The sequence below is a fragment of the Gymnoscopelus braueri genome (assembly GCF_963280865.1).
Source record: "Gymnoscopelus braueri genome assembly, chromosome: 13".
In the NCBI taxonomy this organism is placed as follows: domain Eukaryota; kingdom Metazoa; phylum Chordata; class Actinopteri; order Myctophiformes; family Myctophidae; genus Gymnoscopelus; species Gymnoscopelus braueri.
In genome coordinates this window covers 9501932-9514431 of record NC_137615.1, presented here as the reverse complement: position 1 = coordinate 9514431, position 12500 = coordinate 9501932, and the positions used below count along the sequence as shown (strand labels likewise).

Here is a 12500-nt window from a genome sequence, read left to right as displayed (position 1 = left end):
TCCCCGGACCCCACTTTGAGAACCAACGCCGTGGAACACCTTGGAAGACCTTGTGGCAGGTCTGTGTCTTTAGACGAGAGGTCTCCTGGTGTTCTAATAGGTATCTGTTCTCCTCTGCACTCAGACACATAACACACTCATGGGTAGCAACCGCTCCATGCGGGTTCAAAGGCACGTTAGCCTACGATAGGCTCCGTCTAAACAGGCAGAGGGGGGAATTTAAATAATATAAGCTAACACAGAGTGACGGATAAACCACAACATAACAACCATGAGCCACACACACACACACACACACACACACACACACACACACACACACACACACACACACACACACACACACACACACACAGCACACACACACAGTCCATCGGAAAAAAACACATACCTTTGTGTCCCGACTCCCACGTGTGTGTGTCCTCTCTCCAATCCCAATACACCAGTTAACACACACTAATGAGTGTGTGTTGTCCAAACACACACACACACACACACACACACTTGGTGATCAAGTCAATATGCAGCCTCCACTAAACCCACTATAGGCTACTGTACTCGTTATTGTGATTCAATCCATGGAATGAGATGTGTCGCTAGCGATGCACCTTCAACACACACACACACACACACACACACACACACACACACACACACACGCGCACCGCACACACATAGTTCGCAGTCATTCAGATTTCAACACACGCGTTGCACACCAAGTTGCCGGGACAAAGCCACACCTCCTCTCCCTCCTCTCCTCTCCTCTCCCTCCTCTCCATCCCTCCCTCCCTCCCCAGCCAGTCTAGCTCTCCCTCTCTCTCCTGGTCTGTCTGTTTGTCTGTCACTCCACCATTCTATACCTCTCTCTCTCTCTACCTCCCTCTCTCTCATGTGTTCTCCTCCATTCTCTCGCTCTCCGGGTTGTTGCTAGGCAACTCTTCAGCTGGGCCAGCCCCTGGCAGTGACATCATCAGCAGAGACACACACACACACACACACACACACACACACACACTGCAACACTCACTGTAGATATTAGTCTCTCTCTCTCTCTCTCTCTCTCTCTCCTCTCTCTCTCTCTCTCTCTCTCTCTCTCTCTCTCTCATTAATGTATGATATTATTGTTGTTGTTGTTTTTTTCTCGTCACTGATTCTCACGATTCTTGTGCAAATCTATGAATATATATATTTTTGTATATTTTATTATATATTTTTAAAGGGAATATTTTTGACTCAAATCTTTGCTTCTAGCGGGGGTCCCTGGAACACAATATTGTCAGATGGGGGTCCCTTGTTTTTTTTTTCATAAATTAACGCCCTACTTGATCATACTACAGAGTCACACAAATACATATAATTGTGGGTGGTCCTTGACATGAACAAGTGAGAACCACTGACATAGCAACATGATTCTTTTTTCAGAAAACTGTTAGGATTTAGAAGACATTTTGTAGATGCGTCCCCGGATTGGATGGGTTAAACGAATGAAGTTGCTCAACCAGTGCATTAAGCACCCGGAAGTACCTTCTTCTTCCGTATTTGGGCACCACATTTTGGACTTGAGCACCCAGCAGGCACACAGTAGGGTTTCAAACGGTAGAGGCATGCGCAGTAGCGTTTTAAATGCGGAAGTCTTGCAATCCCAGATTTTACCACCAGGCGACTAATCCACTGCGGTTCTGGGGGGCTGCTTGGTAATCTCTGGGATCCCAGATTCAAGGACCCCCAAATTTATATGTATTCAGCCACGGGGACCCCCATCTGAAAAGGTTTTGTGCTTTCCCGGTTTTAATGTGTTAAATCTGCAGTGTTCATTTAACTCTGAGAGCGTACAAATGAAACCGAATGGACCCTAATGGGCCAACAACCCAGTGCTGTTGTACATCGTCGGTTCTGTATTGTTATTTCTTTCTTCACCTTTTTGCACCATTTCTATCATTTTTCTTAGTTATCTTGTTGCAACCCTTAGCTGTTAGCCTGTCTAGTTTGTTCCTCTGTTATCTGCCCCTGTGTTCTAAGTGCTGTTCTGCCACTGGCGACTGGATTTCCCCCGCGGGACCAATAAAGATATCTCTCTGTCTCTGTCTGTCTCTCTCTCTCTCTCTCTCACTGTCTGTCTCTCTGTCTCTCTCTCTCTGGGAACAGCAGTGGTGGAAAAAGTACTCAAATGTTTTACTTAAGTAAAAGTATCAATACTGCTATGTAGAACTACTCCGTTACAAGTAAAAGTCCGAAATTCAAAATTTACTTGAGTAACAGTACAAAAGTATTGGTATCAAAATGTACTTAAAGTACCAAAAGTAAAAGTACTAAAATGTTTGAAAATAGCAGATCTACAAGCTCACAAAGCTATATTTTCAAATAGCCTATGTATAAAATAGGGCTAAAGTGGTTAATGTATGTTTTATAAGGTAATCATTTATATCTGCAAAGTAACTAGTAACTAAAGTTTTTAAATAATTGTACTGGAGTAAAAGCACAATATTTGCCTCTGAGATGTAGTGGAGTAGAAGTAAAATAACAGAAAATTGGAAATACTCCAGTAAAGTAAAAATACCTCGAAATTGTACTTAAGTACAGTACTTGAGTATATGTACTTAGTTACTTAACACCACTGCTTTCTGTCTCTCTCTCTCTGTCTCTCTCTCTGGGAACAGTGCCCATGTACCTGTCTCACTGCCTCTCTCCCATGGGGCATCGCACCAGAGGGGGCTCATCTGACCTCGTTCCCCCCAACATCCGTCTCAAACACGGGAAGAAATGCATTCTTATTTTTTGCCTTCATTTTGTGTATGTATTGTATCGTATGTCTGATGAATTGGAGTACACCGGAAACAAGACCCCCAGGGTTTTCCGTGTTATCCTTTTAGCAGAACTTTTGACTGTACTGTTAATAAAGTAGTCAGTCAGTCAGTCAGTCAGTTCAGACAGACAGACAGACAGACAGACAGACAGACAGACAGACAGACAGACAGACAGACAGACAGACAGACAGACAGACAGACAGACAGACAGACAGACAGACAGACAGACAGACAGACAGACAGACAGACAGACAGACAGTCAGACTCTCTCTCTCTCTCTCTCTCTCTCTCTCTCTCTCTCTCTCTCTCTCTCTCTCTCTCTCGTCTCTCTCTCTCTCTCTCTCTCTCTCTCGTGTCTTGGTTGACACGAAAGAAGAAAACAGCGTGGCGGCACGCCTTAGGGTGGAGTTTGCCAATCAGAAAATAGTGGACAATTTAGAGGTTTTTAGCCTTTTTGTTTGGGCTCAGGAAGACGTACTGTGTTCGGTTTGTTTGTTTTTGTACAAATTGAGTAGTGCATAAGGGGTATTATTATTTTGTAACTGTGATGCGACATGTATTTCAGTGTTTTAATAAAAGGTGCTTTTAAATCTCTCTCTCTCTCTCTCTCTTCTCTCTCTTCTCTCTCTCTCTCTCTCTCTTCTCTCTCTCTCTCTCTCTCTCTCTCTCTCTCTCTCTCTCTCTCTCATATAACCCGTCTTCCTAGCTATTCGGCTGAATATCGTTAAAGGTTTCATGACGTTCAGTTTTACCACACATTAAAAGTCTTTGTCATGGTCCTTCAAACGTGTATAGAAGGTTTTAACAAAAAATTCCACTCCATTGATCCATGGCAGGTGTTTTTCTCTCACATTTCTAAAGCCTTTTCAACTGCAATGAAAAAAGAAATCTTTGCCTGCGGGTGTCGCTGGTGAGGGATTTTGCCTGTCAATCATCGCCTTCTGCTCCACCCCCCCCCCCCCCCCAAAGGAAAGGATAGGGGAGGGGAGGGGCGAGGAGGAGAGTGGACGGGATTAATCGACTGTGACCTCACTGCCGAAGGGCCAAGCTCAGATTACTTTTCAGCCTAATTATTCAGAAAACCCCAGACCACAGAAAATCCACTGAATGTTCAAAGTTCAGATTTTTTGGGTGTAATTGAGGTCATAAACCACCCCAAAAAACATAAAAAATAAAAAAAGTGAAAATGAATGTCATAGAACCTTTAAAGGTTAGGATGACCTTTAATCCTGGATCCTCCTATCATTCTATTCTATACTCCCCCCCCCTATGCGTTGTGTGTCAAGAGGTCAATCTCAAAAGGTACTGGAGAGAAATCTAGAATGGCTCAAAGCAGTCGTTACAGATTTTCAGGTTAAAAATCTGCTAAGTAGCCCTTTTAGAATTCAATAAAAAGGGTGATTACCGTATACTGTACGTGCGATAAAAGCCCTTTAAAATGCAGTGTCCTCTGAGGGGGAGCTGAGGGGCTGAGTCAGTCATTAGACGATAGGAAAACAGTGGAAACACAGCTGTCCACACCCTGCACATCATCACAGACACACACAGACATTTCCTGTTATTTACTGCACTGTTTCCCAAACAGTGGGTCGGGAGGACTCAGGACCAGTGGTGGAAAAAGTACTCAGATATTTTACTTAAGTAAAAGTATCAATAATGCAATATAGAACTACTCTGTTACAAGTAAAAGTCCGGAATTCAAAATTGACTTGAGTAAAAGTAGAAAAGTATTGGCATCAAAATATACTTAAAGTACCAAAAGTAAAAGTACTAAAATATTAGAAAATTGCAGATCTACAAGCTCACAACGCGTCGCGAGTTGTGAGCTTGTAGATTGGCTATTTTCAAATAGCCCTATGTATAAAATAGGGCTAAAGTGGTCTGAAAAGTAACTAGTAACTAAAGTTTTCAAATAATTGTAGTGGAGTAAAAGTACAATATTTGCCTCTGAGATGTAGTGGAGTAGAAGTAAAAGTATTGGAAATTGGAAATGCTCAATTAAAGTACAAATACCTCAACATTTTACTTAAGTACAGTACTCAAGTAAATGTACTTAGCTACTTTTCACCACTGCTCAGGACCCACGTTTGGGTCGCAGAACAATTTGTATGGGTATATGAGTAAATATCCCCTTTTTGTTTTGTTTCCTACATTTAAAAACAATATGTGTTCAAAAGATTTATTTTTAAAAAGTTTTTAAAAAAAAAATAATTTCCATGAATAGATAGTAATAAAAAACAGGTTAAGAAGTAGTGACAATAGCAGATCTACTAGTATTTTCACTGGTTTGGGTCCCGGGCAAACGTGAAAACTTTTGGGTCTTCAGCTAAAAAGCATGCACGCATGCACACACACACACACACACACACACACACACACACACACACACACACACACACACACACACACACACACACACACACACACACACACACACACACACACACACACACACACACACACACCACGCGCGCGCACACGCACACACACACACACACACACATTTTAGGTCAGCGATTTATTGATTGTCATTCTTACTTTTTTGTTGTCGTTGCATTCTTAGCCCTAAAGTCAAAAAATAGAAGATCTACAAGCTCCCATCTAGTATATAAATCGGGCATATAACTCCAATCCTTAACCCCTAAACCTAACCTCTTAATGTCTAATGATCCCAAACACCAACCAAGATCTGCTTTTTTTTTTTATCGTGAAAAATGTGTGCAAATCTTTGGATATGTGTGTTTTTAAAGCAAACATTTGTAACAAAAATCTTTGTTTCTGGGGGATTCTACAAATTGTCTGCTAAATCCTAACAGTTTTTATGGAAAAAAAAATCTATAATCAGTGGTTCTCAAACTTTGTCAAGGACCCCCAAAATGATATGTATATGGCTGCGGACCCCCATGTCAAAATATTTTGTTCCAGGGACCCACTAGAAGCAAAGATTTGAGTTAAAAATGTTCGCTTAAAAAATATGTATATTCAAAGATGCACACATTTTCCACGATTTTTCTAAAAATAGCAGTGTAAAATAATGCTTTTTTAGCTAAAATCTAAAAATGACACAGATGCTTCTTCAGGTCTTAATGGGATAATGCACTTATGGGCTGTGCATGGGGACATTCGGCCTAGCCTGCTGGTAAACCATGCCAGTCGCGGAATTCACATTACATTTTCATTCAGCAGACATGCCGAATGAAAAGTCTGCTGAAAGAAAATGAAATGTGATACCCTTCAAAATAGCAGGCTTCAAGGTGAGCTTCCCAATGAGTGAAAATGAAATGTGAATTCCGTGACCAGTCGCTGAAAGAACATGAATGAAATGTGAATTCCGCAACCGGGATGGTTTACAGTGGTGTGAAGTAAGTAACTAAGTACATTTACTGAAGTAATGTACTTTAAGTACAATTTTGAGGTACCTTTACTTTGCTGGAGTATCTCCAATGTTGCTTTTACTTCTACTCCACTACATCTCAGCGGCAAATACTGTACTTTTACTCCACTACAATCATTTGAAAACTTTAGTTACTAGTTACTTTGCAGATATAAATTATTACGTTATAAAACATACATTAACCACTTTAGCCATGTTTTATACCTATAGCTGATCTACAGCTAGCTATAGCTGATCTACAAGCTCAGAACGCGTCGCGTTGTAAGCTTGTAGATCTGCTATTTTCAAACATTTTAGTACTTTCACTTTTGGTACTTTAAGTACATTTTGATACCAATACTTTTGTACTTTCACTCAAGTCAATTTTGAATTCCGGACTTGTAACAGAGTACTTCTACATTGCAGTATTGATACTTTTACTGAAGTAAAACATTTGAGTCCTTTTTCCACGACTGATGGTTTACCAGCTACATATATAGCAATACAAATACACGTACGCACACACGCACGCACGCACACACACACACAGCAATGGCAATATAGCCAAAGATATTTAGTTTGGGACCAGGGTGGTGGATGGTTGGATCGACCGTCTCTAGACTAGAGCACCACACTGCCAGCGGGGCTAAAACGACTGACAGAAGAAGAAGACAGATGAGAGAGAGTTCTTCAGAGAGAAGTTCAGTAGCGAGAGGAGAGACAGAGTGAGATTTGAGTTTAATTAAATTGAAGCGAGAGAGAAACCAACCGACCAACCAACCGTGGAATGAGCTGCTGTGGTGTGCATGTGTGCCCACACGCACGTGCGCACACCCGCGCGCGCGCACACACACACACACACACACACACACACACACACACACACACACACACACACACACACACACACACACACACACACACACACACACACACACACACACACACGCACACACAGTTGAATAATACCCTTAAAAATATCATAAGAGTAGGCTTCAAGGTGAGACCCAATAAGTGTCAATTAAATGCCTGGTCACGAATGTCTGTATTTGTCTATGGGAATATCTGTCTGTATTTGTCTGTGTGAATGTCAATGAATGTCTGTATTTGTCTCAATGTGTCTGTGAATGTCTGTATGTGTCTCAAAGTGTCTGTAAGTGTCGGTGAATGTCTGTATGTGTCTCAAAGTATCTGTGAATGACTGTAAGTGTCTGTGAATGTGAACGTTTGACTCATTGTTTCTGTGAATCATGTGTGTCTCAGCGTTTTTCTCCATGTCTGTGAAATGAGTGAACATATGTCCCCCAGACATGCTCTGGTGTAGTTCTACAAACAAACAATCAAATCAAATCAAACACAATCAACATTTTAGGACAGCGATTTTCTGAGTGTCATTCTTACTTTTTTGTTGTTGTTGCATTCTTAACCCTAACGTCAAACATAGAAGATCTACAAGCTCTGTATGTATGTATGTATGTATGTATGTATGTATGTATGCTCAGCTGTCCCCTCAAAAGTAGACCAATCACAGCTCATGCCACTGTGTTCACGATGTCATGAAACAGAAGCACCTCCGGCCATGAAAGCCTGGTATGCCGGGTGAAGTAAACGTTTAAATGTAAGAAGAGCATCGGCTGGTGGTTTTAGGTCCGTTTAAATGTAATTTGTCTCGTCAGAAATAGTGTCTTTATTTATTGTACATTGTACATGACTGTCACTTATGTTATGAGATGTACTTGTTAGGTGTGTAAAGAGGACCACAATCGAAATAAGTACTGGACTTTATTGTGTTATATCCTTAGTTGTAACTTGTGTTATGACTTTTCAAATAAACTAGACTAAACTAAAAAATCTAACTTGGGTCGTAGTTGAAATACAATGTATTTCTCATAAAATAATCTGGTGAAATGGTGAAGAAAACCGTTTTCCTACTTGTTAAAACACTTAAATAACTGTGGCTGCTTAAATGTCTTTTTTCCCCTCATCCTTTTTCATGGAAACCTTTTATCCATGTAAGCCCTATTTTAAAGGTTTGACTGAATCCAAAATAGTCAGGGGTGCCAGCCAGGCGTTTCGCCAGACAACATAATGTTCAGTGTATCCACTGCATAAGGCTGTGCTTAGAAGTTCTTTGTAGTTAGCACCACAATCTTCCCCACACACCCTATTCAATTCCACACAGAAATACACGCACAATACATTTCACAGAGTACAGCAACTTGCCTGGTCTTCAAAATACTCAAGAGATCAGTGCCCATGTACCTGTCAAACTACTTCCATAACGTGAGAGACACACACACAGGCACACCAGACACCAGAGGGAACTCCACTGATCCCGTTCAACCCAGATTCGGCACAAACATGGGGTTAAATTTGTTCTACTGCTATGCCACCAAAATGTGGAATGCATTTTACCTTAGCGCTAGGTATACTCTTGGTTGCTTGTTTTTGCAGATAATGCACTAAGGACTTCTGGTGATTAGTAGTTTTCGTTCCCTACCTATGTTGAATGCACTTATTGTAAGTCGCTTTGGATAAAAGCGTCTGCTAAATGACTGTAATGTAATGTAATGTAATGCCCCTACCAACAGACATACAAAAAAGTGTGACTCCTTAACCTCCTTCAAAACCACCATAAAAGAGCACCTGGCTGTCTGTAATTTGTAACTGGTCCTATAAAAGTCTTCTAAGCTCAAAAATGAGACCTCCTCCCCTCCCACACCCCATTGTTTTCTGTACATATACATGAATTGTTATAGTTGTACTAGTGCTGATGATTTCTTGTATGTTATTACATGTCTTTAAATGTCTTGATGAATCGAACACATATAGGACCACAACGGAAACAAGCCCTAAGGGCTTTTTGTGTTATCCTTTTAGCATCACTGTATAATTGTACCACTGTAGTACTATTTGAAAACTGTTCATGAAGTATTCAATCAATCAAAGTTCAGTTCAAACACAACACATTAAACACAGTTCCCAGCTAAATCCAAGCCCACAACAGTTCCAACGTTCACCGTTTCCTGATTAACTCACAAGGTACTATAGTTGTATAAAACTCCTCTGCTCTTTTTAGTGTTCAGTACTATTCCCTCTCACCTCCGTGCTGGTAATGACAAGAGTTCGCTTCCTTCCCAGATTATCCCCACCGAGGGTTCCTCCTGATGATCGCTAAGATCCCTTTCACTTGAGCTGTATCCCTCCTTAAGAGATCCTTCATCGGAACACAAATCCACCCGCCGAAAAAGCAAATCCACACAGAACCGAAACTTGGGGGGTAAAGCGACAACTCGCGAACCGCGATTAAAACAAGCACTTCCTCACTCGGACGCCGACTTGACTCAGGCAGAGTGAGTAGATATATATACGTCACTCCATTCATGAAATTGAATGCCCCGCGAGTGAGGCCAGGCAGCGAATAGCACAGTCGGAGTAATCACTAGGCGTTGAAATATGAATGAACGGATCACAGGGCGTGAGCGGACGGGGCTCGCCACACTGCATTAAAACCAGCGAAAATAGCTGAGTCTACAAACTCACAATATTTGTGAGCGTGTTTGAGGAATGAATTGATTTAGAAAGCAGGATAGACCTGTTAGCCATCCAATTAGCTGACTGACTAAATCCTATTACACACACACACACACACACACACACACACACACACACACACACAGGTGAGTCAGGAAGAACAGAACATTCAGTGTTTGACCTCGTTCGTTCACTAAGCTGGATCACAGAGGTATGACATAATTCACACACCTACTGTACTGTGTGTGTGTGTGTGTGTGTGTGTGTGTGTGTGTGTGTGTGTGTGTGTGTGTGTGTGTGTGTGTGTGTGTGTGTGTGTGTGTGTGTGTGTGTGTGTGTGTGTTTGTGTGTGTGTGTGTGTGTGTGTGTGTGTGTGTGTGTGTGTAACTTTCTACACACATGGATGAATGCAGCTTCTACACACTCCTTCACTGGGAAACACTTGAAAACAATTAAAAGTTTGTCACACACTCAATTACACACTCAGGCACACACACACACACACACACACACACACACACACACACACACACACACACACACACACACACACACACACACACACACACTCACAATTATTACATAATCATTTCCATGGTAAAAAAAAAAAGGTCAAATATTTTCAAACATTTAAAAAAATAGTGTACAAAGCAGATCTACCTACAAGCTCACAACGAGTCGGCTATTTCGGCTATTAATGTTTTATGAAAGTATAAAGTATTATTAAATATGTAATTCCTTTGTATATTTAGGTTATTTGTCACATCTGCTCTGTGCAACTTCTAAGCCTAAAAGCCAAACAGAAATGGAATTTGTATTCATATATGTTCCAGTGTTCAACGACCAAAACACAATAACATCGTTAATTGCAATTATTTGTCATGTAAAATGTAAAATGTCAGACACACACATACACACAATCCAGCTATCCAAACACCACACATTTGTGGTTGTTGTGTTCACTACTACTTTAAAACATCGCCACCTTGTGGACGTAAGTAGCAGCAAGTTAACCATCACAGCTGTGCTTGTTGTCGATCAGTGGCAAGTGCATTTACTCAAGTACTGTACTTAAGTACAATTTTGAGGTATTTTTACTCTACTGGAGTTTTTCCAATTTTCAATACTTTTTACTTCTACTCCACTACATCTCAGAGGAAAATATTGTATTTGAAAACTTATTTAACATAACATAACATAGTTACTAGTTACTTTGGAGATTTGGATTAGTGAGACAAAACATACATTAACCAACTAAGCCCTATTTTGTACTTCAGCTATTTGAAAATAGCCTATCTACAAGCTTACAACATGTTGCTCTGCGACGCGTTGTGAGCTTGTAGATCTGCTACTTTCAAAATATTTGTATATATTTTGAAACCTGAAATGGGACTTTCTATAATGAGTACTTTTACTTTTGGCACTTTAAGTACAATTTGATGCCAAAACTTTTGTAGTTTTCCTTAATTAAAATATTAATACAGAACTTGTACTTGTAACAGAGTATTTCTATATTGTGGTATTATGTGAGTACTTCTTCCACCACTGGCGCCCAGGGAGTGGATTGAGACAAACATGTTCTTCAACCTTAATACAGGAATACTGTTCTATTGGGTTCACATAATCAATAATCACACTCCCAGTGTGGAACCAGTCGAGACTCAGAGCAGAGCAAATCTATTAGAGAATGCAGCAGGTATAAGATATAAGGCCGCAACCCCCCTAAAATAATTTATATTTGAACTGGGGGACCCCCCACCCGGATAAGCACTTGGAATTGTAGGCATTACATTTAGTTTGACATTTAGTTCCACAGATAAATATTGTGAAAAAAAGCCAATCTGCAAGCTCACAACGCCTCGCAGTGTGCGGGCCTAATTCTTACGTAATACTTGACAATTTGGCAGAAATGTGCAGATACCCTGTATACACTTATACTGTACGTAGGTTTGTTTACTGTTGAGTGAGAAAACAATGTTGCACATTAAGCTAATTGTAAGAGCCAAAACTGACCTAAAACTAATTTGAGTGATTTATACAATTTTTGTATTCTTTGTTTAAGCTCAGGAGGAATATTCTGTTTGGATGGAAATAAAAGATTGGACTTTTCAATAAATCCCCTAAAATACACGCGACGCCCCTCTGCACTCTGATTGGTTAGGAGATAACACGGTTTAGAAACCACCGTTCCTGCATGGTTCTCCCAGGCTTTTTTTCTTTTGAAACAAAAAAAAAAGGCATGGGTTTCCGAGACTGTAAAACTACAGTTCTGCATCAAGATCCTAAATTTGGCTAGAATATTGGATAAGTAAAGTCGCCATTATACTAATCATCTGGGGACCCCCCAAAAAATAATATGGGGACCCCCCTGGGAGTTTAGGAACCACTGATGTAGCCTACTGTCAATTAGCTGTAGTTCAACTCAAAGTTTGGGTGCAGTTGGGGTCTCAGAATGTATTTGAAGTGGGTTGGGGGCCCGGGTACAGAAATAAAGGAGTGCTGCGGTTGTATAACAGGTCGCATGTGGTTTTAAGCACTGGAGGTACGGGTTCCCAGAACAGGACACACTGCGTTCCGCTGCGTTCCGCTGCGTTGTGTTGCGTTGTGTCGTTTTGCTTTTACCTGGTAGATGTAACCGTTGTCAGTGACAGAGGGTTGGATGGGCACGATGCCACGAGGACCCACAGCCGTCTTCAACATCTCCTCACAGCCTGACAGAGGGGGCGAGAGAGAGAGAGAGAGAGAGAGAGAGAGAGAGAGAGAGAGAGAGAGAGAGAGAGAGAGAGAGA

At 41.0% G+C, this 12500-nt stretch overlaps 1 protein-coding gene across 1 annotated transcript in view; it reads right to left on the bottom strand.

Moving 5' to 3' along the window:
• Positions 1-12500, bottom strand: part of rab11fip4a (RAB11 family interacting protein 4 (class II) a) — a gene marked incomplete at both ends in the record, with an annotated part of 77901 nt that overhangs the window by 34092 nt on the left and 31309 nt on the right. Inside the window, one exon of the mRNA XM_080447137.1 lies at positions 12334-12422. Within this exon, the coding sequence (XP_080303263.1) occupies positions 12334-12422 (89 nt within the window). The remainder of the gene's footprint in view (positions 1-12333; positions 12423-12500) is intronic.